The sequence below is a fragment of the Coregonus clupeaformis genome, unplaced genomic scaffold (assembly GCF_020615455.1).
Source record: "Coregonus clupeaformis isolate EN_2021a unplaced genomic scaffold, ASM2061545v1 scaf0602, whole genome shotgun sequence".
Classification (NCBI taxonomy): Eukaryota; Metazoa; Chordata; class Actinopteri; order Salmoniformes; family Salmonidae; genus Coregonus; species Coregonus clupeaformis.
The window spans coordinates 13,777-40,000 of record NW_025534057.1 but is presented as its reverse complement, the minus strand read 5'-3'; the positions used below and the strand labels follow the sequence as shown (position 1 = coordinate 40,000).

The 26,224-nt window shown below is 46.9% G+C and overlaps 1 protein-coding gene across 1 annotated transcript in view; it reads left to right on the top strand.

Annotated features, from left to right (window-relative positions):
* LOC121569975 (adiponectin receptor protein 2-like) overlaps positions 1–25,932 on the top strand; it is a 77,179-nt gene extending 51,247 nt beyond the window's left edge. The window contains exons 4-8 of the mRNA XM_041881371.2: positions 7,203–7,374; positions 16,749–16,935; positions 19,056–19,243; positions 19,711–19,904; positions 22,859–25,932. Of these exons, the coding sequence (XP_041737305.2) occupies positions 7,203–7,374; positions 16,749–16,935; positions 19,056–19,243; positions 19,711–19,904; positions 22,859–22,987 (870 nt within the window). The 3' untranslated portion in view covers positions 22,988–25,932. The remainder of the gene's footprint in view (positions 1–7,202; positions 7,375–16,748; positions 16,936–19,055; positions 19,244–19,710; positions 19,905–22,858) is intronic.
* Positions 25,933–26,224: the final 292 nt, after the last annotated feature.

Genomic DNA, 26,224 nt, shown 5'->3' with positions numbered 1-26,224 from the left:
AGACTGTCTGGTTCAGCACCTGTTTATAACAGCCATCCGTCTAGACTGTCTGGTTCAGCACCTGTTTATAACAGCCATCCGTCTAGACTGTCTGGTTCAGCACCTGTTTATAACAGCCATCCGTCTAGACTGTCTGGTTCAGCACCTGTTTATAACAGCTATCCGTCTAGACTGTCTGGTTCAGCACCTGTTTATAACAGCCATCCGTCTAGACTGTCTGGTTCAGCACCTGTTTATAACAGCCATCCGTCTAGACTGTCTGGTTCAGCACCTGTTTATAACAGCCATCCGTCTAGACTGTCTGGTTCAGCACCTGTTTATAACAGCCATCCGTCTAGACTGTCTGGTTCAGCACCTGTTTATAACAGCCATCCGTCTAGACTGTCTGGTTCAGCACCTGTTTATAACAGCCATCCGTCTAGACTGTCTGGTTCAGCACCTGTTTATAACAGCCATCCGTCTAGACTGTCTGGTTCAGCACCTGTTTATAACAGCCATCCGTCTAGACTGTCTGGTTCAGCACCTGTTTATAACAGCCATCCGTCTAGACTGTCTGGTTCAGCACCTGTTTATAACAGCCATCCGTCTAGACTGTCTGGTTCAGCACCTGTTTATAACAGCCATCCGTCTAGACTGTCTGGTTCAGCACCTGTTTATAACAGCCATCCAGAAGTGTGTAACATCTCAAATCAAATGTTATTTGCCACATGCACCGAATACAACAGGTGTAGACATTACATGAAATGCTTACTTACAAGCCCTTAACCAACAATGCCGTTTTTAAAAAGAAAATATAAAAGTGTTAAGTCAAAAATAGAGAAGTCAAAAATTCAAGCAAATAATTAAAGAGCAGCAGTAAAATAAAAATAACAGTAGGGAGGCTATATACAGGGGGTACTGGTACAGAGGCAATGTGCGGTGGCACAGGTTAGTCGAGGTAATTGAGGTAATATGTGGGTAGAGTTAAAGTGACTATGCATAGATAATAAACAGAGTAGCAGCAGCGTAAAAGAGGGGGGTGGGGTGTCCGGTAGCCTAAAGTCCGTCTAGACCTCAGACCTCTTTCTGCTTTATCATTCTTCCCCCCCACCATCACCAATAACAGCTTTTCTCCCTGATAGCTTCCTCTATTCATCAAGGCTGTGTCCCAAATGGCACCCTTTTCTCTGTAAAATGCACTACTTTTGATCAGGGTGACATTTAGATCAGTCTATTCGTCCAGTCATTATCACACAGAGGTTTGTTCATCTCTCTCTGTCACCCCAGTGGGTTATGTAGCATGTTGGTCATGTTCAGTAGGGAGAAAACGTTTTGAAACAGGGAGGTTCTACACATTAACTTATCCAATAAAACAAATGTATCTGTTGCTAAATGTTCTGCTATGTGTGCCCTACTGGACACAGCCCTGCAATATGTACTCTGAAACTAGAAATGAACCTACACTTCTCAGAATTCCGCAGTTGATGGGAACCGACAACGTCTAGCTTGTGCTGAAATGGCAAACAGCAGGCTTTCAATTACAGAAATAAATCACTTGATGACTCAGAATTAGTCAACAACAACTGTTTCTGGCTCTCCTGTTATGGGCCCTGGTCTAAAGTAGTGCACTGTATAGGGGCCCTGGTCTAAAGTAGTGCACTGTATAGGCAAGAGGGTGCCATTTGGGCCTCAGCCTTTGTGTTCCTGACCACGTCAGCTAGCCCGGAGAGACGTTAGTGTCACATGAGTGGTCACCAGACCTTCAGGTCTAACACTGTACACACACCTCTCCCTCTCCTCTCCCTCTCCTCTCCTCTCCTCTCCTCTCCTCTCCTCTCCTCTCCTCTCCTCTCCTCTCCTCTCCTCTCCTCTCCTCTCCTCTCCTCTCCTCTCCTCTCCTCTCCTCTCCTCTCCTCTCCTCTCCTCTCCTCTCCTCTCCTCTCCTCTCCTCTCCTCTCCTCTCCTCTCCCCTCTCCTCTCCTCTCCTCTCCTCTCCTCCTCTCCCTCCTCTCCTCTCCTCTCCTCTCCTCTCCTCTCCTCTCCTCTCCTCTCCTCTCCCTCTCCCTCTCCCTCTCCCTCTCCCTCTCCCTCTAGCGTTGCCAAATAGAGAAGCCACGTGCATAGACCTAGCTACACATTCTGCATGTGTCTGTATCCGCAGTATAGGCCTATATCAGGGGTACTGTGACCCCAAACTGTTCACATCCCTCTTGTTGGGGTGGGAGAGAACGTTTTGCAGTTTTTAAAGCACATTTCCTGCAATTCTACATATTTTGCCATGTAATATGTGTGTTCATATAATACCTGAGTGACTCAACAAAATCAATGTGGGCCCCCTGGGGGTGGAGGCCCCTGGGCACGTAATCTGGCCATGATAACTACAAGATGTAGATAGCTGGGGAGCCTAATTTACCTATCTAGCTAACATGGACTAGTAGTAGATCAACTGGACATTTCTGACAGGTTATAAATAGCTTTCTAAGGTCTGTTAGTGAATGACATAACAAGAGAAAAAGTGATGATGCACTACCCAATTTCCAAATTAGGGGCCTGTGGAACAGTAGTCCAACACAGGGATTACATAGGGAATAGGGTGGCCTGTGGAACAGTAGTCCAACACAGGGATTACATAGGGAATAGGGTAGCCTGTGGAACAGTAGTCCAACACAGGGATTACATAGGGAATCGGGTGGCCTGTGGAACAGTAGTCCAACACAGGGATTACATAGGGAATAGGGTGGCCTGTGGAACAGTAGTCCAACACAGGGATTACATAGGGAATAGGGTGGCCTGTGGAACAGTAGTCCAACACAGGGATTACATAGGGAATAGGGTGGCCTGTGGAACAGAAGTCCAACACAGGGATTACATAGGGAATAGGGTGGCCTGTGGAACAGTAGTCCAACACAGGGATTACATAGGGAATAGGGTGGCCTGTGGAACAGTAGTCCAACACAGGGATTACATAGGGAATCGGGTGGCCTGTGGAACAGTAGTCCAACACAGGGATTACATAGGGAATCGGGTGGCCTGTGGAACAGTAGTCCTACATAGGGAATCGGGTGGCCTGTGGAACAGTAGTCCAACACAGGGATTACATAGGGAATCGGGTGGCCTGTGGAACAGTAGTCCAACACAGGGATTACATAGGAATAGGGTGGCCTGTGGAACAGTAGTCCAACACAGGGATTACATAGGGAATAGGGTGGCATGTGGAACAGTAGTCCAACACAGTGGTGAAAGGGTCAGCAAGGTGCTATAAGACATGTTATGTTTATTTTGAACCATGGACCAACCCTGGTGAAACCCACCACTACACTGACAGCAGCTACTCTGTTCCTAGTGCCTGTCCTGACAGCAGCTACTCTGTTCCTAGTGTCTGTCCTGACAGCAGCTACTCTGTTCCTTGTGCCTGTCCTGACAGCAGCTACTCTGTTCCTTGTGCCTGTCCTGATAGCAGCTACTCTGTTCCTAGTGCCTGTCCTGACAGCAGCTACTCTGTTCCTAGTGCCTGTCCTGACAGCAGCTACTCTGTTCCTAGTGCCTGTCCTGACAGCAGCTACTCTGTTCCTAGTGCCTGTCCTGACAGCAGCTACTCTGTTCCTAGTGTCTGTCCTGACAGCAGCTACTCTGTTCCTAGTGCCTGTCCTGACAGCAGCTACTCTGTTCCTAGTGTCTGTCCTGACAGCAGCTACTCTGTTCCTAGTGCCTGTCCTGACAGCAGCTACTCTGTTCCTAGTGCCTGTCCTGACAGCAGCTACTCTGTTCCTAGTGTCTGTCCTGACAGCAGCTACTCTGTTCCTAGTGCCTGTCCTGACAGCAGCTACTCTGTTCCTAGTGCCTGTCCTGACAGCAGCTACTCTGTTCCTAGTGTCTGTCCTGACAGCAGCTACTCTGTTCCTAGTGCCTGTCCTGACAGCAGCTACTCTGTTCCTAGTGCCTGTCCTGACAGCAGCTACTCTGTTCCTAATGCCTGTCCTGACAGCAGCTACTCTGTTCCTAGTGCCTGTCCTGATAGCAGCTACTCTGTTCCTAGTGCCTGTCCTGACAGCAGCTACTTTGTTCCTAGTGCCTGTCCTGACAGCAGCTACTCTGTTCCTAGTGTCTGTCCTGATAGCAGCTACTCTGTTCCTAGTGCCTGTCCTGATAGCAGCTACTCTGTTCCTAGTGCCTGTCCTGATAGCAGCTACTCTGTTCCTAGTGCCTGTCCTGACAGCAGCTACTCTGTTCCTAGTGCCTGTCCTGATAGCAGCTACTCTGTTCCTAGTGCCTGTCCTGACAGCAGCTACTCTGTTCCTAGTGTCTGTCCTGACAGCAGCTACTCTGTTCCTAGTGCCTGTCCTGACAGCAGCTACTCTGTTCCTAGTGCCTGTCCTGACAGCAGCTACTCCTAGCTGCAGTGTATCCTGACCACAGCTACTCCTAGCTGCACGCTTGCATTTTTAAAAAGTATTTATTTCTGCTTGTATTGAGACGGGCATAGAAAGGGATGGGGATACAGAGAGGAGTGGGCCCTGGTCTGCTTGTATTGAGACGGGCATAGAAAGGGATGGGGATACAGAGAGGAGTGGGCCCTGGTCTGCTTGTATTGAGACGGGCATAGAAAGGGATGGGGATACAGAGAGGAGTGGGCCCTGGTCTGCTTGTATTGAGACGGGCATAGAAAGGGATGGGGATACAGAGAGGAGTGGGCCCTGGTCTGCGGTGGGGAGGCCTACATGTTGTTAATGTCAGGAGTGTTACTTACCTGACCACGGCTCTGCACACCCTTACATTTAGTGTGTGTGTGCATTTAACATGCTCGTGTGTCTGTCCGTGGTGTATCCGTGTGTGTGTCTGTCCGTGTGTGTGTGTGTGTGTGTGTGTGGCGTGCCTGTGTGTGTATTTGTGTCTGTGTGTGCATTCCCCTGTGTGTGTTTGTTGAACTCCGTCAGATTGTACAGTAATTGCCTCAGTGATCCTGCTCCCTGTTTTAATGGCTGTAGTCAGCTAAACCTAACGACTGGAGAGTTGTCTCTATATTAATGGCTGTAGTCAGCTAAACCTAACGACTGGAGAGTTGTCTCTATATTAATGGCTGTAGTCAGCTAAACCTAACGACTGGAGAGTTGTCTCTATATTAATGGCTGTAGTCAGCTAAACCTAACGACTGGAGAGTTGTCTCTATATTAATGGCTGTAGTCAGCTAAACCTAACGACTGGAGAGTTGTCTCTATATTAATGGCTGTAGTCAGCTAAACCTAACGACTGGAGAGTTGTCTCTATATTAATGGCTGTAGTCAGCTAAACCTAACGACTGGAGAGTTGTCTCTATATTAATGGCTGTAGTCAGCTAAACCTAACGACTGGAGAGTTGTCTCTATATTAATGACTGTAGTCAGCTAAACCTAACGACTGGAGAGTTGTCTCTATATTAATGGCTGTAGTCAGCTAAACCTAACGACTGGAGAGTTGTCTCTATATTAATGGCTGTAGTCAGCTAAACCTAACGACTGGAGAGTTGTCTCTATATTAATGGCTGTAGTCAGCTAAACCTAACGACTGGAGAGTTGTCTCTATATTAATGGCTGTAGTCAGCTAAACCTAACGACTGGAGAGTTGTCTCTATATTAATGGCTGTAGTCAGCTAAACCTAACGACTGGAGAGTTGTCTCTATATTAATGACTGTAGTCAGCTAAACCTAACGACTGGAGAGTTGTCTCTATATTAATGACTGTAGTCAGCTAAACCTAACGACTGGAGAGTTGTCTCTATATTAATGGCTGTAGTCAGCTAAACCTAACGACTGGAGAGTTGTCTCTATATTAATGGCTGTAGTCAGCTAAACCTAACGACTGGAGAGTTGTCTCTATATTAATGGCTGTAGTCAGCTAAACCTAACGACTGGAGAGTTGTCTCTATATTAATGGCTGTAGTCAGCTAAACCTAACGACTGGAGAGTTGTCTCTATATTAATGACTGTAGTCAGCTAAACCTAACGACTGGAGAGTTGTCTCTATATTAATGGCTGTAGTCAGCTAAACCTAACGACTGGAGAGTTGTCTCTATATTAATGGCTGTAGTCAGCTAAACCTAACGACTGGAGAGTTGTCTCTATATTAATGGCTGTAGTCAGCTAAACCTAACGACTGGAGAGTTGTCTCTATATTAATGACTGTAGTCAGCTAAACCTAACGACTGGAGAGTTGTCTCTATATTAATGACTGTAGTCAGCTAAACCTAACGACTGGAGAGTTGTCTCTATATTAATGGCTGTAGTCAGCTAAACCTAACGACTGGAGAGTTGTCTCTATATTAATGGCTGTAGTCAGCTAAACCTAACGACTGGAGAGTTGTCTCTATATTAATGACTGTAGTCAGCTAAACCTAACGACTGGAGAGTTGTCTCTATATTAATGACTGTAGTCAGCTAAACCTAACGACTGGAGAGTTGTCTCTATATTAATGGCTGTAGTCAGCTAAACCTAACGACTGGAGAGTTGTCTCTATATTAATGGCTGTAGTCAGCTAAACCTAACGACTGGAGAGTTGTCTCTATATTAATGACTGTAGTCAGCTAAACCTAACGACTGGAGAGTTGTCTCTATATTAATGGCTGTAGTCAGCTAAACCTAACGACTGGAGAGTTGTCTCTATATTAATGACTGTAGTCAGCTAAACCTAACGACTGGAGAGTTGTCTCTATATTAATGGCTGTAGTCAGCTAAACCTAACGACTGAAGAGTTGTCTCTATATTAATGACTGTAGTCAGCTAAACCTAACGACTGGAGAGTTGTCTCTATATTAATGACTGTAGTCAGCTGAACCTATTAATGACTGTAGTCAGCTAAACCTAACGACTGGAGAGTTGTCTCTATATTAATGGCTGTAGTCAGCTAAACCTAACGACTGGAGAGTTTGGGCCGGGTCTCTGAGTGAAACTGATTACAGCTGGACTGGGTCAGCAGCAATGGCACTGGTACTACACACAGGTTAAATAACTCCACTGTAAGCAATTGTCTGCATGTCTTCATCTGTTTTATGCTATGTCCCAGCCAGCGTCTACACTGGATATGTGACTTCACCCTAAACATAAAACGTAAATATAAGGTAAATACATGAAAGAAAAAGTCTCCTTTTTTTCCTCCCTTCTGTTATTTTATTTATAGCTCAAGTTCAATCCCGCTTCAGAGGAAAACATTATGAACAGCTTACACTCCTTTCCCTGTGTCTTCTTCCAAGGTATGGGAAGGTCGGTGGCGTGTTATTCCCCATGACGTGCTGCCTGAGTGGCTGAAGGACAATGAGTATCTCCGCCACGGACACCGGCCACCCATGCCCTCCTTCAGGGCCTGCTTCAAGAGCATCTTCAGGATCCACACTGAGACGGGCAACATCTGGACTCACCTGCTGGGTAAGAGAGGAGTCAGGGGACACGCACCAAGCTAGCATTTAAATTCAAACACATTTTTCAAACAAAGCTAGCAAATGAATGTCTTTGGTGGTGACATTTACTTTGGTTTGAGTGACTTAAAAGCTAATTAGATCACACGACACCGTTAGAAACACACAGCTAATTAGATCACACTACACCGTTAGAAACACACAGCTAATTAGATCACACTACACCGTTAGAAACACACAGCTAATTAGATCACACTACACCGTTAGAAACACACAGCTAATTAGATCACACTACACCGTTAGAAACACACAGCTAATTAGATCACACTACACCGTTAGAAACACACAGCTAATTAGATCACACTACACCGTTAGAAACACACAGCTAATTAGATCACACTACACCGTTAGAAACACACAGCTAATTAGATCACACTACACCGTTAGAAACACACAGCTAATTAGATCACACTACACCGTTAGAAACACACAGCTAATTAGATCACACTACACCGTTAGAAACACACAGCTAATTAGATCACACTACACCGTTAGAAACACACAGCTAATTAGATCACACTACACCGTTAGAAACACACAGCTAATTAGATCACACTACACCGTTAGAAACACACAGCTAATTAGATCACACTACACCGTTAGAAACACACAGCTAATTAGATCACACTACACCGTTAGAAACACACAGCTAATTAGATCACACTACACCGTTAGAAACACACAGCTAATTAGATCACACTACACCGTTAGAAACACACAGCTAATTAGATCACACTACACCGTTAGAAACACACAGCTAATTAGATCACACTACACCGTTAGAAACACACAGCTAATTAGATCACACTACACCGTTAGAAACACACAGCTAATTAGATCACACTACACCGTTAGAAACACACAGCTAATTAGATCACACTACACCGTTAGAAACACACAGCTAATTAGATCACACGACACCGTTAGAAACACACAGCTAATTAGATCACACTACACCGTTAGAAACACACAGCTAATTAGATCACACTACACCGTTTGAAACACACAGCTAATTAGATCACACTACACCGTTAGAAACACACAGCTAATTAGATCACACTACACCGTTAGAAACACACAGCTAATTAGATCACACTACACCGTTAGAAACACACAGCTAATTAGATCATACTACACCGTTTGAAACACACAGCTAATTAGATCACACTACACCGTTAGAAACACACAGCTAATTAGATCACACTACACCGTTAGAAACACACAGCTAATTAGATCACACTACACCGTTAGAAACACACAGCTAATTAGATCACACTACACCGTTAGAAACACACAGCTAATTAGATCACACTACACCGTTAGAAACACACAGCTAATTAGATCACACTACACCGTTAGAAACACACAGCTAATTAGATCACACTACACCGTTAGAAACACACAGCTAATTAGGATCACACTACACCGTTAGAAACACACAGCTAATTAGATCACACTACACCGTTAGAAACACACAGCTAATTAGATCACACTACACCGTTAGAAACACACAGCTAATTAGATCACACTACACTGTTAGAAACACACAGCTAATTAGATCACACTACACCGTTAGAAACACACAGCTAATTAGATCACAGAGCAGTGGTTCCCAACCTTTTCTGTTCCGGGGACCACCAAATACATCAAAAGAGGAACAGAGAGGGGGGTGTAGTAGAGGAGGGGTGTAGTAGAGGAGCAGGGGGGTGTAGTAGAGGAGCAGAGGGGGGGTGTAGTAGAGGAGCAGAGGGGGGTGTAGTAGAGGAGCAGAGGGGGGTGTAGTAGAGGAGCAGAGGGGGGTGTAGTAGAGGAGCGGGGGGGGTGTAGTAGAGGAGCAGAGGGGGGGTAGAGTAGAGGAGCAGGGGGGTGTAGTAGAGGAGCAGGGGGGTGTAGTAGAGGAGCAGGGGGTGGAGTAGAGGAGCAGGGGGGGTGTAGTAGAGGAGCAGGGGGGTGGAGTAGAGGAGCGGGGGGTGTAGTAGAGGAGCAGAGGGGGTGTAGTAGAGGAGCAGGGGGGTGTAGTAGAGGAGCAGGGGGGGTGTAGTAGAGGTGCAGGGGGGTGTAGTAGAGGAGCAGGGGGTGTAGTAGAGGAGCAGAGGGGGGTGTAGTAGAGGAGCAGAGGGGGGTGTAGTAGAGGTGCAGGGGGGTGTAGTAGAGGAGCAGGGGGGTGTAGTAGAGGTGCAGGGGGGTGTAGTAGAGGAGCGGGGGGTGTAGTAGAGGAGCAGCGGGGGGTGTAGTAGAGGAGCAGAGGGGGGGGGGTGTAGTAGAGGAGCAGAGGGGGGTGTAGTAGAGGAGCAGAGGGGGGTGTAGTAGAGGAGCAGGGGGTGTAGTAGAGGAGCAGGGGGGTGTAGTAGAGGAGCAGGGGGGGGTGTAGTAGAGGAGCAGAGAGGGGGTAGAGTAGAGGAGCAGAGGGGGGTCTAGTAGAGGAGCAGAGGGGGGTCTAGTAGAGGGAGCGGGGGTGTAGTAGAGGAGCAGAGGGGGGTGTAGTAGAGGAGCAGAGAGGGGGTGTAGTAGAGGAGCGGGGGGGTGTAGTAGAGGAGCAGAGGGGGGTGTAGTAGAGGAGCAGAGGGGGGGTGTAGTAGAGGAGCAGAGGGGGGGTGTAGTAGAGGAGCAGGGGGGGTGTAGTAGAGGAGCAGAGGGGGGGTGTAGTAGAGGAGCAGAGGGGGGGTGTAGTAGAGGAGCGGGGGGTGTAGTAGAGGAGCAGAGGGGGGTGTAGTAGAGGAGCAGAGGGGGGTGTAGTAGAGGAGCGGGGGGGTGTAGTAGAGGAGCAGCGGGGGGGTGTAGTAGAGGAGCAGAGGGGGGGTGTAGTAGAGGAGCAGAGGGGGGTGTAGTAGAGGAGCAGAGGGGGGTGTAGTAGAGGAGCAGAGGGGGGGTGTAGTAGAGGAGCAGAGGGGGGTGTAGTAGAGGAGCAGAGAGGGGGTGTAGTAGAGGAGCAGAGGGGGGTGTAGTAGAGGAGCAGGGGGGTGTAGTAGAGGAGCAGGGGGGGTGTAGTAGAGGAGCAGAGGGGGGTGTAGTAGAGGAGCAGAGGGGGGGTGTAGTAGAGGAGCAGAGGGGGGTGTAGTAGAGGAGCAGGGGGGTGTAGTAGAGGAGCAGAGGGGGGTGTAGTAGAGGAGCAGAGGGGGGTGTAGTAGAGGTGCAGAGGGGGGTGTAGTAGAGGAGCAGAGGTGGGTGTAGTAGAGGTGCAGAGGGGGGTGTAGTAGAGGAGCAGAGGGGGGGTTGTAGTAGAGGAGCAGAGGGGGGTGTAGTAGAGGAGCAGGGGGGTGTAGTAGAGGAGCGGGGGGGTAGTAGAGGAGCGGGGGGTGTAGTAGAGGAGCAGAGGGGGGGGTGTAGTAGAGGGCAGAGGGGGGTGTAGTAGAGGAGCAGAGGGGGGTGTAGTAGAGGAGCAGGGGGGTGTAGTAGAGGAGCAGGGGGGTGTAATAGAGGAGCAGGGGGGTGTAGTAGAGGAGCAGGGGGGTGTAGTAGAGGAGCAGAGGGGGGGTAGTAGAGGAGCAGAGGGGGGTGTAGTAGAGGAGCGGGGGGGGGGTGTAGTAGAGGAGCGGGGGGGGGTGTAGTAGATGATCAGAGAGGGGGGTGAGAGAGAGATAATTAGCAGGCCACAGCTGAGCCACCCACACAGAGGATAAACACAGTGTTTACTACTATCTGTTTGTCCTTGTGTGTCATTAATCTGCCATGTCATAACGTCCTGCCCTAATCACCAGTAATGGAGTTAACGTTCCCCACTCTCTGCTCTAGCCCTCTGCTACTTTCACACACACACACTGTCTGAGTCAGACTAAGGACCGGCCAGAACACAGACAGACTAACATGAGATCTGCTCCCTGCTCACACGTGCAGAAATGATACAATATGAGAGCACAGGGCAAACCACGCGCACATACACCGTCTATACACACACACACACACTCAGACTACACACACACATACATACACACAGACTACACACACATACATACACACAGACTCTCTTCCGCTCCAGCGCAGATGTGTTGGGCATTAAATAAGGACAGGGCCTCTGAGTAAACGGAGAACTGAATGTTCACATAGTCCCATTTAGCTGGGTTAGGGTTAGACCATTTAGCTGGGTTAGGGTTAGACCATTTAGCTGGGTTAGGGTTAGACCCATTTAGCTGGGTTAGGGTTAGACCATTTAGCTGGGTTAGAGTTAGACCATTTAGCTGGGTTAGGGTTAGACCATTTAACTGGGTTAGGGTTAGACCATTTAGCTGGGTTAGGGTTAGACCCATTTAGCTGGGTTAGGGTTAACCCATTTAGCTGGGTTAGGGTTAGACCATTTAACTGGGTTAGGGTTAGACCCATTTGACTGGGTTAGGGTTAGACCATTTAGCTGGGTTAGGGTTAGACCATTTAGCTGGGTTAGGGTTAGACCCATTTAGCTGGGTTAGGGTTAGACCATTTAGCTGGGTTAGGGTTAGACCATTTAACTGGGTTAGGGTTAGACCCATTTAACTGGGTTAGGGTTAGACCATTTAACTGGGTTAGGGTTAGACTCATTTAACTGGGTTAGGGTTAGACCCATTTAACTGGGTTAGGGTTAGACCATTTAACTGGGTTAGGGTTAGACCATTTAACTGGGTTAGGGTTAGACCATTTGACTGGGTTAGGGTTAGACCACTTGACTGGGTTAGGGTTAGACCATTTAACTGGGTTAGGGTTAGACCATTTAACTGGGTTAGGGTCAGACCATTTAACTGGGTTAGGGTTAGACCCATTTAACTGGGTTAGGGTTAGACCATTTAACTGGGTTAGGGTTAGACCATTTAACTGGGTTAGGGTTAGACCCATTTAACTGGGTTAGGGTCAGACCATTTAACTGGGTTAGGGTTAGACCATTTAACTGGGTTAGGGTTAGACCCATTTAACTGGGTTAGGGTTAGACCCATTTAACTGGGTTAGGGTTAGACCCATTTAACTGGGTTAGGGTTAGACCCATTTAACTGGGTTAGGGTCAGACCATTTAACTGGGTTAGGGTTAGACCATTTAACTGGGTTAGGGTTAGACCCATTTAACTGGGTTAGGGTTAGACCCATTTAACTGGGTTAGGGTTAGACCCATTTAACTGGGTTAGGGTTAGACCCATTTAACTGGGTTAGGGTTAGACCCATTTAACTGGGTTAGGGTTAGACCCATTTAACTGGGTTAGGGTTAGACCCATTTAACTGGGTTAGGGTTAGACCCATTTAACTGGGTTAGGGTTAGACCCTTTAACTGGGTTAGGGTTAGACCCTTTAACTGGGTTAGGGTTAGACCATTTAACTGGGTTAGGGTTAGACCCATTTAACTGGGTTAGGGTTAGACCCATTTAACTGGGTTAGGGTTAGACCCATTTAACTGGGTTAGGGTTAGACCCATTTAACTGGGTTAGGGTTAGACCCATTTAACTGGGTTAGGGTTAGACCCATTTAACTGGGTTAGGGTCAGACCATTTAACTGGGTTAGGGTTAGACCATTTAACTGGGTTAGGTTAGACCCATTTAACTGGGTTAGGGTTAGACCCATTTAACTGGGTTAGGGTTAGACCCATTTAACTGGGTTAGGGTTAGACCCATTTAACTGGGTTAGGGTTAGACCCATTTAACTGGGTTAGGGTTAGACCCATTTAACTGGGTTAGGGTTAGACCCATTTAACTGGGTTAGGGTTAGACCATTTAACTGGGTTAGGGTTAGACCCTTTAACTGGGTTAGGGTTAGACCCATTTAACTGGGTTAGGGTTAGACCCATTTAACTGGGTTAGGGTTAGACCCTTTAACTGGGTTAGGGTTAGACCCTTTAACTGGGTTAGGGTTAGACCATTTAACTGGGTTAGGGTTAGACCATTTAACTGGGTTAGGGTTAGACCCATTTAACTGGGTTAGGGTTAGACCATTTAACTGGGTTAGGGTTAGACCATTTAACTGGGTTAGGGTTAGACCATTTAACTGGGTTAGGGTTAGACCCATTTAACTGGGTTAGGGTTAGACCCATTTAACTGGGTTAGGGTTAGACCCATTTAACTGGGTTAGGGTTAGACCCATTTAACTGGGTTAGGGTTAGACCCATTTAACTGGGTTAGGGTTAGACCCATTTAACTGGGTTAGGGTTAGACCCATTTAACTGGGTTAGGGTTAGACCCATTTAACTGGGTTAGGGTTAGACCCATTTAACTGGGTTAGGGTTAGACCCATTTAACTGGGTTAGGGTTAGACCCATTTAACTGGGTTAGGGTTAGACCCATTTAACTGGGTTAGGGTCAGACCATTTAACTGGGTTAGGGTTAGACCATTTAACTGGGTTAGGGTTAGACCCATTTAACTGGGTTAGGGGTTAGACCCATTTAACTGGGTTAGGGTTAGACCCATTTAACTGGGTTAGGGTTAGACCCATTTAACTGGGTTAGGGTTAGACCCATTTAACTGGGTTAGGGTTAGACCCATTTAACTGGGTTAGGGTTAGACCCTTTAACTGGGTTAGGGTTAGACCCTTTAACTGGGTTAGGGTTAGACCATTTAACTGGGTTAGGGTTAGACCATTTAACTGGGTTAGGGTTAGACCCATTTAACTGGGTTAGGGTTAGACCCATTTAACTGGGTTAGGGTTAGACCATTTAACTGGGTTAGGGTTAGACCCATTTAACTGGGTTAGGGTTAGACCATTTAACTGGGTTAGGGTTAGACCATTTAACTGGGTTAGGGTTAGACCATTTAACTGGGTTAGGGTTAGACCATTTAACTGGGTTAGGGTTAGACCATTTAACTGGGTTAGGGTTAGACCCATTTAACTGGGTTAGGGTTAGACCATTTAACTGGGTTAGGGTTAGACCCATTTAACTGGGTTAGGGTTAGACCCATTTAACTGGGTTAGGGTTAGACCATTTAACTGGGTTAGGGTTAGACCCATTTAACTGGGTTAGGGTTAGACCCATTTAACTGGGTTAGGGTTAGACCATTTAACTGGGTTAGGGTTAGACCCATTTAACTGGGTTAGGGTTAGACCCATTTAACTGGGTTAGGGTTAGACCCATTTAACTGGGTTAGGGTTAGACCCATTTAACTGGGTTAGGGTTAGACCCATTTAACTGGGTTAGGGTTAGACCATTTAACTGGGTTAGGGTTAGACCCATTTAACTGGGTTAGGGTTAGACCCATTTAACTGGGTTAGGGTTAGACCCATTTAACTGGGTTAGGGTTAGACCCATTTAACAGGGTTAGGGTCAGACCATTTAGCTGGGTTAGGGTTAGACCATTTAGCTGGGTTAGGGTTAGACCCATTTAACTGGGTTAGGGTTAGACCATTTAGCTGGGTTAGGGTTAGACCATTTAGCTGGGTTAGGGTTAGACCATTTAACTGGGTTAGGGTTAGACCATTTAACTGGGTTAGGGTTAGACCATTTAACTGGGTTAGGGTTAGACCATTTAACTGGGTTAGGGTTCCTGTCCTGGTGAGCATCAAACAGAACAAATAACACACACAACAACACCCCATCAAACATGTCACCGTAGCTACGGGTCAGGAGGCTCTACCTGACCTTGGGATTTGACCAGGAAAGCCTCTTTAGGTCTAGAACATTCTTGGGCCCAGAGTTTTTCCCTGGTCATGTCACAGTCAGGAAAACCTCCAGGTCTGAGTCATTAGATACTAAATAAACACAGATATGAGGCAGAGAGAGAGAGTCATCTGAAAGCAGGCTGATGAGACTGTGTGACACAGATCACATTAGTCAGGAGAAACTCCAGCCAGCACAACCGCAGACGGATGTAGCACACAGTTGTCTGAAAGCAGAAAGAAGCCCACGGTCCTCTTGTTGTGGTGTTATGACACAGGTCTACACACTGAGGTCACAGTCAGCCAGTCCCAGCCAGCCAGTCCCAGTCAGCCAGTCCCAGTCAGCCAGTCCCAGTCAGCCAGTCCCAGTCAACCAGTCCCAGCCAGCCAGTCCCAGTCAGCCAGTCCCAGTCAGCCAGTCCCAGTCAACCAGTCCCAGCCAGCCAGTCCCAGTCAGCCAGTCCCAGTCAGCCAGTCCCAGTCAGCCAGTCCCAGTCAACCAGTCCCAGCCAGCCAGTCCCAGCCAGCCAGTCCCAGCCAGCCAGTCCCAGTCAGCCAGTCCCAGTCAGCCAGTCCCAGTCAGCCAGTCCCAGTCAGCCAGTCCCAGCCAGCCAGTCCCAGCCAGCCAGTCCCAGCCAGCCAGTCCCAGCCAGCCAGTCCCAGTCAGCCAGTCCCAGTCAGCCAGTCCCAGTCAGCCAGTCCCAGTCAGCCAGTCAGTCAGTCACAGTCTGGTGCTGCTGGCCTGGCAGCCTGGCAACATGACTATGGTCCTCTCTCTAGCAGAGTGAAGTAACTCACTGTGTTTGTGTCCTTCTGGTGAATCTGCTGCATAGTGTGACTCAGTCTACTGACTCTACAGCAGAGTTTCTCAAACTGGGTCCCGGGGCCCCCCCTGGGTGCACCTTTTGGATTTTGCTCTAGCACCACACAGCTGATTCAAATAACAAATTCTTGATGAGTTGGTTATTTGAATCAGCTGTGTAATTCTAGGGTGAACACCAAAAGGTGCACCCAGAGGGGGCCCCGGGACCCAGTTTGAGAAACCCTGGACTAGAGGACACACCCCCCTCTGACTTTAGAGGACTGATGCACACATTGTGACTCAGCTTGACTGAATCAAGGGGACACACCCACCACACATGTCATGTGCATACACAAACAGTGTGTTCTCTACCCACCACTGTTCCCTAGTGTACACTTCTGGTATCACAACTCAGATGATTTAGTCTCTTCCCACAGCCACTGGCAAGCGAGACTACAAGTTAGAATATAAATCAGACATTTTTTATAAATCTATAGTATATTTGACCAAACTCAGTAAAGCTGAGCTAGCTGGGTCATACCTTTGAACAGGAGCCCATATGATCAGTATGATTCAGCGTGTATACAGCTGAGAGCTCAGACAGACCTCTCGCTCTCTCGCATTCATCATTTTAAATTAATTATTTTATCATTAGAATGATGTGCTGTAACTGCTACATATTGTTTCTAATGAGCGATTGAGCATGAGCACTTAAAATAAATAATACATGAGTATTTCTCTCCCCATCTCCCTCTTCAAGAGTTTTTCCAAGAGATTTTGAATAGTAGTAGAATCACATACTGAAACGTATTGTTTCTAATGACTAATCGATGGGTTCATTTTAAATGATGAAATATTAATAATATTTATTTCTCCCTCTCCATCTCATCTCCCCCTCCCTCTCTCTCTCCCTCTCTCTCTCTCTCTCTCCCCCCTCCCTCCCTCCCTCCCTCCCTCTCTCTCTCTCTCTCCTTCCTCCAGGCTGTCTGTTCTTCCTGTGCCTGGGCATCATGTATATGTTCCGCTCCAACATGTACTTTGCTGCCCCGTTCCAGGAGAAGATAGTGATCGGTATCTTCTTCATCGGAGCCATCCTGTGTCTCTCCTTCTCCTGGCTCTTCCACACCGTCTACTGCCACTCCGAGGGCGTCTCGCGCGTATTCTCCAAGTAAGACCATGGTTATATTTTCCTTGCATATACAGTGAGGGGGAAAAAAGTATTTGATCCCCTGCTGATTTTGTACGTTTGCCCCACTGACAAAGACATGATCAGTCTATAATTTTAATGGTAGATTTATTTGAACAGTGAGAGACAGAATAACAACAAAAAAATCCAGAAAAACGCATGTCCAAAAAAATGTTATAAATTGATTTGCGTTTTAATGAGGGAAATAAGTATTTGACCCCCTCTCAATCAGAAAGATTTCTGGCTCCCAGGTGTCTTTTATACAGGTAGCGAGCTGAGATTAGGAGCACACTCTTAAAGGGAGTGCTCCTAATCTCAGTTTGTTACCTGTATAAACGACACCTGTCCACAGAAGCAATCAATCAATCAGATTCCAAACTCTCCACCATGGCCAAGACCAAAGAGCTCTCCAATGATGTCAGGGACAAGATTGTAGACCTACACAAGGCTGGAATGGGCAACAAGACCATCGCCAAGCAGCTTGGTGAGAAGGTGACAACAGTTGGTGCGATTATTCGCAAATGGAAGAAACACAAAAGAACGGTCAATCTCCCTCGGCCTGGGGCTCCATGCAAGATCTCACCTCGTGGAGTTGCAATGATCATGAGAACGGTGAGGAATCAGCCCAGAACTACACGGGAGGATCTTGTCAATGATCTCAAGGCAGCTGGGACCATAGTCACCAAGAAAACAATTGGTAACACACTACGCTGTGAAGGACTGAAATCCTGCAGCGCCCGCAAGGTCCCCCTGCTCAAGAAAGCACATATACAGGGCCGTCTGAAGTTTGCCAATGAACATCTGAATGATTCAGAGGAGAACTGGGTGAAAGTGTTGTGGTCAGATGAGACCAAAATCGAGCTCTTTGGCATCAACTCAGCTCGCGTGTTTGAAGGAGGAGGAATGCTGCCCCCAAGAACACCATCCCCACCGTCAAACATGGAGGTGGAAACATTATGCTTTGGGGGTGTTTTTCTGCTAAGGGGACAGGACAACTTCACCGCATCAAAGGGACGATGGACGGGGCCATGTACCGTCAAATCTTGGGTGAGAACCTCCTTCCCTCAGCCAGGGCATTGAAAATGGGTCGTGGATGGGTATTCCAGCATGACAATGACCCAAAACACACGGCCAAGGCAACAAAGGAGTGGCTCAAGAAGAAGCACATTAAGGTCCTGTAGTGGCCTAGCCAGTCTCCAGACCTTAATCCCATAGAAAATCTGTGGAGGGAGCTGAAGGTTCAAGTTGCCAAACGTCAGGCTCGAAACCTTAATGACTTGGAGAAGAGTGGGACAAAATCCCTCCTGAGATGTGTGCAAACCTGGTGGCCAACTACAAGAAACATCTGACCTCTGTGATTGCCAACAAGGGTTTTGCCACCAAGTACTAAGTCATGTTTTGCAGAGGGGTCAAATACTTATTTCCCTCATTAAAATGCAAATCAATTTATAACATTTTTGACATGCGTTTTTCCGTACAAAATCAGCAGGGGATCAAATACTTTTTTCCCTCACTGTACCTGACTCCAGACTGCACCACGTGTGTTGATAGCAGAACCAGTGTCAAATACTTTCATTGGGCCTATTCGGGGTACACTTGATTTGTCTTGAGTTTGCATTTTTGGGACTATTCCGTTGTTTCTATTGGTTGAAGCATTCGATGGAGCAGATATTTCGTCATCGGTCTAACCTCGGGCTCCCGAGTGGCGCAGCGGTCTAAGGCGCTGCATCTCAGTGCTTGAGGCGTCACTACAGACCCCCTGGTTCGATTCCAGTCTGTATCACAACCGGCCGTGATTGGGAGTCCCATAGGGTTGCGCACAATTGTCCCAGCGTCGTCCGGGTTTGGCCGGTGTAGGCCGTCATTGTAAATAAGAATTTGTTCTTAACTGACTTGCCTAGTTAAATAAAGGTTCAATAAAAATAAATAAAAAAAAACCCTCTCTCTCTCTGTCAATAAAACGAAATATATCAGTTTCAAATTGCTTTATTGGTATGACGTAACAATGTACATATTGCCTAAGCGTACTTTGGAAAAGGAATGATTGATTAACAATGTATTTCTTTCGTCCAGGTCATTCATCTGTCTCTCTCTCTCTCCAGACTGGACTACTCAGGCATAGCCTTCCTGATCATGGGCTCCTTTGTCCCCTGGCTCTACTACTCGTTCTACTGCTCTCCCAACCCCAGGCTGATCTACCTGGTAGTCGTCTGTATACTAGGAGTCTCTGCCATCGTTGTCTCGCAGTGTGACTTCTTCGCTAAGCCACAGTACCGCGGCGTCAGAGCAGGTCAGTCACCGTGTGTGTGTGTTTATGTGTGCTTTTGTTTTGTAATCTAATAATTTTAGTTTTTATCAAGACTGGGATCTCCTCCTCCTCTCCCTTCCACGTGCCAGGCTGCCCCCAGAGGTTATCTGGCCTCAGACTGGCAGTCTTCCCCCCCTGCTCCCCTCCCCTCCCCTCCCCTCATTTCTTTCCTTCCTTCCTCTCGCTCTCTCTGGGAACAGTGGACAGTCATGTGTAGCGAGGCCTTATGTAATATCAGTGAAATAAACAGAAAGAGCTCAGTGTGAGTAGAGTGAGGTGTCAGGTGTAACCACTCAGGTGTGTACAAGCCCCTGGCTGTCTCTCCAGAGGACGCTTTGGGACGATGTTTCTACACGCATGTCTCTCTGTCTCAGGTGTTGGTTTCTGTCATTCTGTTTTGGTCTGTAGCTGTCTTCTGTATTAACCCCTGTCTGTCTGTCTGTCCCCAGGAGTGTTTGTAGGTCTGGGTCTGAGCGGTGTGGTTCCCACCCTGCACTTTGTCATCACCGAGGGCTTGCCGAGAGCCACTACTATGGGTCAGATGGGCTGGCTCCTCCTCATGGCTACTCTCTACATCTCTGGAGCCTGCATCTACGCAGCACGGATCCCAGAGAGGTTCTTCCCAGGGAAATGTGACATCTGGGTGGGTAGAAGTAGAGGACCTCTGGGCTTGGACACACCAATGGGGACTGCATGCAGGAACTCACACACACACACAGTGGAGTTAAATATAGGTCTTTGGCTATTTTATGTGGGCTGATTGATCCCAGATGTGTGTGTTTGTTTTGGGTTGGAGGAAACAGAGATTGGGCAACCTCTCTCTCTCTCTCTCTCTCTCTCTCTCTCTCTCTCTGTCTCTGTCTCTCTGTCTCTCTGTCTCTCTGTCTCTCTGTCTCTCTGTCTCTCTGTCTCTCTGTCTCTCTGTCTCTCTGTCTCTCTGTCTCTCTGTCTCTCTGTCTCTCTGTCTCTCTGTCTCTCTGTCTCTCGTCTCTGTCTCTGTCTCTGTCTCTGTCTCTGTCTCTGTCTCTGTCTCTGTCTCTGTCTCTGTCTCTGTCTCTGTCTCTGTCTCTGTCTCTGTCTCTGTCTCTGTCTCTGTCTCTCTGTCTCTCTGTCTCTCTGTCTCTCTGTCTCTGTCTCTGTCTCTGTCTCTGTCTCTGTCTCTGTCTCTGTCTCTGTCTCTGTCTCTGTCTCTGTCTCTGTCTCTCTGTCTCTCTGTCTCTCTGTCTCTCTGTCTCTCTGTCTCTCTGTCTCTCTGTCTCTCTGTCTCTCTGTCTCTCTGTCTCTCTGTCTCTCTGTCTCTCTGTCTCTCTGTCTCTCTGTCTCTCTCTCTCTCTGTCTCTCTCTCTCTCTGTCTCTCTGTCTCTCTGTCTCTCTGTCTCTCTCTCTGTCTCTCTCTCTGTCTCTCTCTCTGTCTCTCTCTCTGTCTCTCTCTGTCTCTCTCTCTGTCTCTCTCTCTGTCTCTCTCTCTGTCTCTCTCTCTGTCTCTCTCTCTGTCTCTCTCTCTGTCTCTCTCTCTGTCTCTCTCTCTGTCTCTCTCTCTGTCTCTCTCTGTCTCTCTCTGTCTCTCTCTCTCTCTCTCTCTCTCTCTCTCTCTCTCTCTCTCTCACACCCCGTGTCTTGTCCCCTGCCCTGCCGTTCCCCTCCATTAGCACCCAGCTGGAGAGGGGACAGGCCTGGGAGAGCTAGCTCAGATCAGTGCCGTCAGGCTGGGCCTCGCTGCCCCTCTCCCCCCTTCTCTGGTCCTCAGCTGGACGGTGGCTTTAATACCCTCTCTGGAACAGTATGTGTACTTTAGGCTGCGTCTCAAATGGCACCCTAATCCCTATGTAGTGCACTACTTTTCACCAAAAATGGCACCCTAATCACTATGTAGTGCACTACTTTTCACCAAAAATGGCACCCTAATCCCTATGTAGTGCACTACTTTTCACCAGCACCTCTAGGGGGAAAGTAGTGTACTACAGGTAACTGCCTAAATAAAGGAACCATAAAGTGTCTTAATAGGGCGTTGGGCCACCACCAGCCAGAACAGCTTCCATGCACCTTGGCATAGATTCTACAAGTGTCTGGAACTATATTGGAGGGATGTGAAACCATTCTTCCACCAGTCATTCCATCATTTGGTGTTTTGTTGATGGTGGTGGAAAACGCTGTCTCAGGCGCCGCTCCAGAATCTACCGTAAATGTTCAATTGGGTTGAGATCTGGTGACTGAGACACACACACACACACACCCTTTAAACCCCATATGCTCATTTGAGACTCCTCTTTCAAAGTCACTGAGATCTCTTCTTCTAGCCATGGTAGCCAAAATAATGGGCAACTGGGCATTTTTCTACATGACCCTAAGCATGATGGGATGTTTTAATTTCTTAATGAACTCAGGAACCACACCTGCGTGGAAGCACCTGCTTTGTATCTGTCATCCCTTTAATGTTACCTTTGTTTTGGCAGTTCCATAGGGAATAGGGTACCATTTGGGACACGGGCTGTGTAGTGGGTGGGTGGTTATTACCCACTCCGGAACAGTGTGTTACAGTGCTTTAGGACCGTACTGTGGGGGGGGATTATTACCTCACATTCTCTACATCTGTCCTTGAGATGGTTGATAGTCAGCCCCAACATGAACCCTGTGTTACCCACGTAGAAAGGAGGAGAGGACTGGGAAAAAGGGCCATCATGTTACATCACTGAGTTAGATGGGCAATGTAGTGTGGCAGGTATTTGGTCTACACCAACTCCTTACACACACACACACACACACACACACACACACCCTCTGTAGTCTGCTCCAGGTGTTTTCATGGATGTGAAGGAAGACATAACAGAATGCCTCCTCCCCTAATCCCTCTTTTGGGAATGTGTGGAATCCTGACAGTTATTCCTCAATCACGGTTCTCTTCTTGAAATGTCCTCATTCAGACTAATGCAGCGTTTCCCAAACTCTGTCCTCGGGACCCCAAGGGCTGCACGTTTTGGTTTTTGCCCTAACATTACACAGCTGATTCAAATGATCAAAGCTTAATGATGAGTTGGTGATTTGAATCAGCTGTGTAGTGCTAGGGCAAAAACCAAAATGTGCCCACCCTTGGGGTCCTGAGGATTGCGTTTTGGGAAACCCTGGACTAATGCTTCCTGTGTCTTAGGGGCACACCTGGATGTACGGCTGACTGTGTGGACCATCTTTATGTACATGGAGCTATGGGCTATTTTAGTGACGCCATCTCTGATCCTCAGAGCACATTAATGTTAACCTGGTCCTGCTTGTTCCCTTGTCGACTCCATGGCTGTCCTTGTCAAGCTAAACATGACAATGAGTGAAGGAGTTGACTTGGCACACGCAGGCAGGTACTCCGGTTACACTAATGTAGGCCTCTCCGTGACCTAGCAACCATAGCAGAGGCTAAATCAGAACTAACTGAAATCTTCACTGATCATCTCTCTCTCTCTCTCTCTCTCTCTCTCTCTCTCTCTCTCTCTCTCTCTCTCTCTCTCTCTCTCTCTCTCTCTCTCTCTCTCTCTCTCTCTCTCTCTCTCTCTCTCTCTCTCTCTCTCTCTCTGTCTCTCTGTCTCTCTGTCTCTCTCTCTCTGTCTCTAGTTCCACTCTCATCAGTTGTTCCACGTCCTGGTGGTGGCGGGAGCGTTCGTCCATTTCCACGGCGTGTCCAACCTGCAGGCGTTTCGCTATGCGGCCGGGGCGGGATGTGAGGTGGACAATGCCCTGTGAAGCTCCTGCACGCCACGCCGACACACCACCAGGGGGAGATACACACACACACACACACACACACACACACAGACACGGGAGACTGATGAACGCTCATATACACACACACACACACACACACTGGAGACACAAACACTGACTCCCCCGTAGCGACCCGTCTCTCTTTGTACAGGATACCCCTTAGAGGACACATGAAAAAAAAAGACAAGGTTTTCTTTTCAGTTGGAAAAAATGACCTACGTCTCATTTGTTTTTCTCCTCTCTCCATCTTGTTTTGATTAACTGCATCAAGGGGTTTTTGACATTTTTGAGACTGGTCCCCCCCCCCTCAAAAAAAGAAGTAGTGTGAATTTTGAGTAATCTGTTGACGTGATCATGGTTGTTATGATTATCATAATTCTAAACGTGCTCACGGTGCAAAGCAACAAAACAATTAAATGGTGGGGGTTTCTTAATGCCATGGTGGTGGGGGTTTCTTAATACCATAGTAGTGGAAGGAAGGAAAACATTACAAAAAAAAAAAAGGGTGGGCATGGAGTGGGGGTTGGGGAGGCTAGCCGCTTTTCAACGTTTTTCATGTATATAAGATTTCTAAATTGGGGTTATATAGATTTTTATTAAATATATATCATTAAAAAAAATAAAAATAAGAAAAAATGTAATAAGATAAATTACGAGATATTGAAGAAAAAAAATCTGTAAAGATGATGTGGCAACAACCAAGAAACCACCATTATGTATAAACCAGTCATTTGACCAGAGGGGGGAATTAAGGGGTGAATATAGGAGAACCACACACTGTTGAAGGGAGCTATCGCACAAAGAGTTGAGACGTGTGAAGGGGAGAGGGAGATCAACTTCATAACGAGGGAGGCGGGTCGGCAATCTCCCCGGCGCTACAAGGGTTAAACCCTAGGGTGGAAATACGACCCGTGATTGGCTGAAGTAGAGCCCCAGTTGACAAATCAGGTGCGGAAGTCTGTTCATATTCTTTTCAAAAGTAGTGCACTACATGGGGAATAGGGTGCCATTTGGGACAGACACAGCCCGTGTATATCTTGACGTCTAGCTACTTTGTCTCATTCCGTTAGACCGTGACATCTAGTGCGTCATCCCAACAGTCAACATGACCCTTCCTTCCTAACATTAGAAACCAACGTCAGGGTGCATTCCAAATGGCACCCTATTCCCTATATAGTGCACTACTTTTGACCAGAGCCGAGCATAGGTCAAACGTAGTACACAATATAGGGAATTAGGGTGCCGTTTCTGATGCATTTTAGTTTCTCGAACCCTAAGTGAAACCAACATCATCAGTGAGAAGCCAGTGTCTATCCCCTTACCAAGTGAGGCTAGACTTTTTTTTTGATGGTCTGGCATAAAGTGACTTTGTACTACGTTTTGTGTGAATTGTGTGATTCATTGACTTTAAGGTTAAGTCCCAAATGGTACCCTATTCCCTATATAGTGCACTACTTTTGACCAGGTAGTGCACTATATAGGGAATAGGGTGCCATTTGGGAGGGAATAGGGTGCCATTTGGGACCCGGATATAAAAACAGATCAATATTTCAGAACAGAAAATGCATCTCAAAATGTGTTTGATTATTATTTTGTATGCTATTATTTAGTTAAATATTCATCACCACAGGCTTTAAGTTCATTTGTTCTTTCTTTCTCCACAACCGCTGCGATTGTCTGTTTTTTGGGAGGTTTTCTATTCTCTTTTAAAGGGTGTGTATGTGATTGAAAAGATTGAAACATGTAATACCAGATTGACTTAGAGGGGCGTCACAATCACTGTCCTGTTTCTACGGTGAGGCTCTGGGTATCTGTTTCTACGGTGAGGCTCTAGGTATCTGTTTGGAGCTTTGTGTATTAGGGCTCGATTCAATCCATTGCCGAAGTTCGGCGCTATAGCGCGATTTGAAATTTAAAAGCAATCTTCCCGCGTTGGCGGAGACTGCATTCGTGGTAAACGCTGCATATGTCGGCTCAATGGGATGTGAACTTCGGCGATATGTATTGAATTGAGCCCTTAGTTAATGTGTATCAGATCTACTTTCTAGACATGCATCTATGCCACGGTGCATAGCTGTGCTGAGGCTGAGAGCCTTCTCTCTCCACTTCAGATTCATCCGCCACACACCCGCTCAGTCTAACTGCTTCTGTACCTGTCGCTCAAGCTATAACACTAACAGACATGTATTCGTTGTGAAGATATACATGCGGTGCATTTGAGACCTTGATCTCAGTTTCACTAGAGAACCTAGCTTGGTTGCCAGGTCAGTATGTGCTTTAGCCAACCAATGCCATGAAATTGAAAGTCAGAAGTTTGCTTAAGCCTCTACAGGTCTGGCAACTAGGCTAGACCAGACGGTGGTGTCAGATCACAACTCCTCGACAACACATAGAGTTATATGGAGTGCTTCATTTGATCCTCTATTGGAGTTAAAAAGCTTATATAAACATAATCAGGGAGGCAGTTTCCACTCTTGACTCTTTTAGGAGGAAGGAGATTTTCCCCCTTCTGTCCTTCTCTTGGGTTTGGGTCCTTGATAGCCTGGTCCCAGATCTGTTTGTGCTATCTTGCCAACTCATTGTCAGACTGTGACCATAGGAGTTGGCTAGATGGCACAAAGAGATCTGGGACCAGGCTAGGTCCTTAATGCTCTGTGTTGAGACTATAGATTTCTTAACTTATCAATCTTCAGCCCAGAGTTACGAGGCCTTCGTTTCATTGTGACAGTTCAACAGAAAAAACAAAGGAAAACGGCTGTTTTTGTTTTATTTATTTTAAATTTAATTTCTTTATTTTTGTGTTTAGTTTTTCTTTTGGGAAGTGCATATTGTTTGTTGTTGAAGCACACGTCCAGTGGTGACAGTGTGATTGCAATAGGCCTTTATATCTGCTGTGTTGTTCTAATAAAAGGTTTTGGATTCTGTGAAAGTTTGATGTATTTATTTGGCTTTGTGATGTCTAATACTTTATGGTGATGTCTTGAGGTGCATTTCAAACGACATTTATTGTGGGATTTTATTATCAGGCATTCCTTTTTTATTGTGCACAGTTTTCTGTAGTGGCATGGGTTTTTTACTGTAGTTTTCCAGCCAGTTTGTACGGCTGCATGATATTTCATTAGACTGTTGTTGCCATCTAGTGGTGAAGTGAGGTATAACAATTTGTCTACCTTCTGAGGCCTGCATCCATTTCAAATACTGTGGCTCCATCTCAAT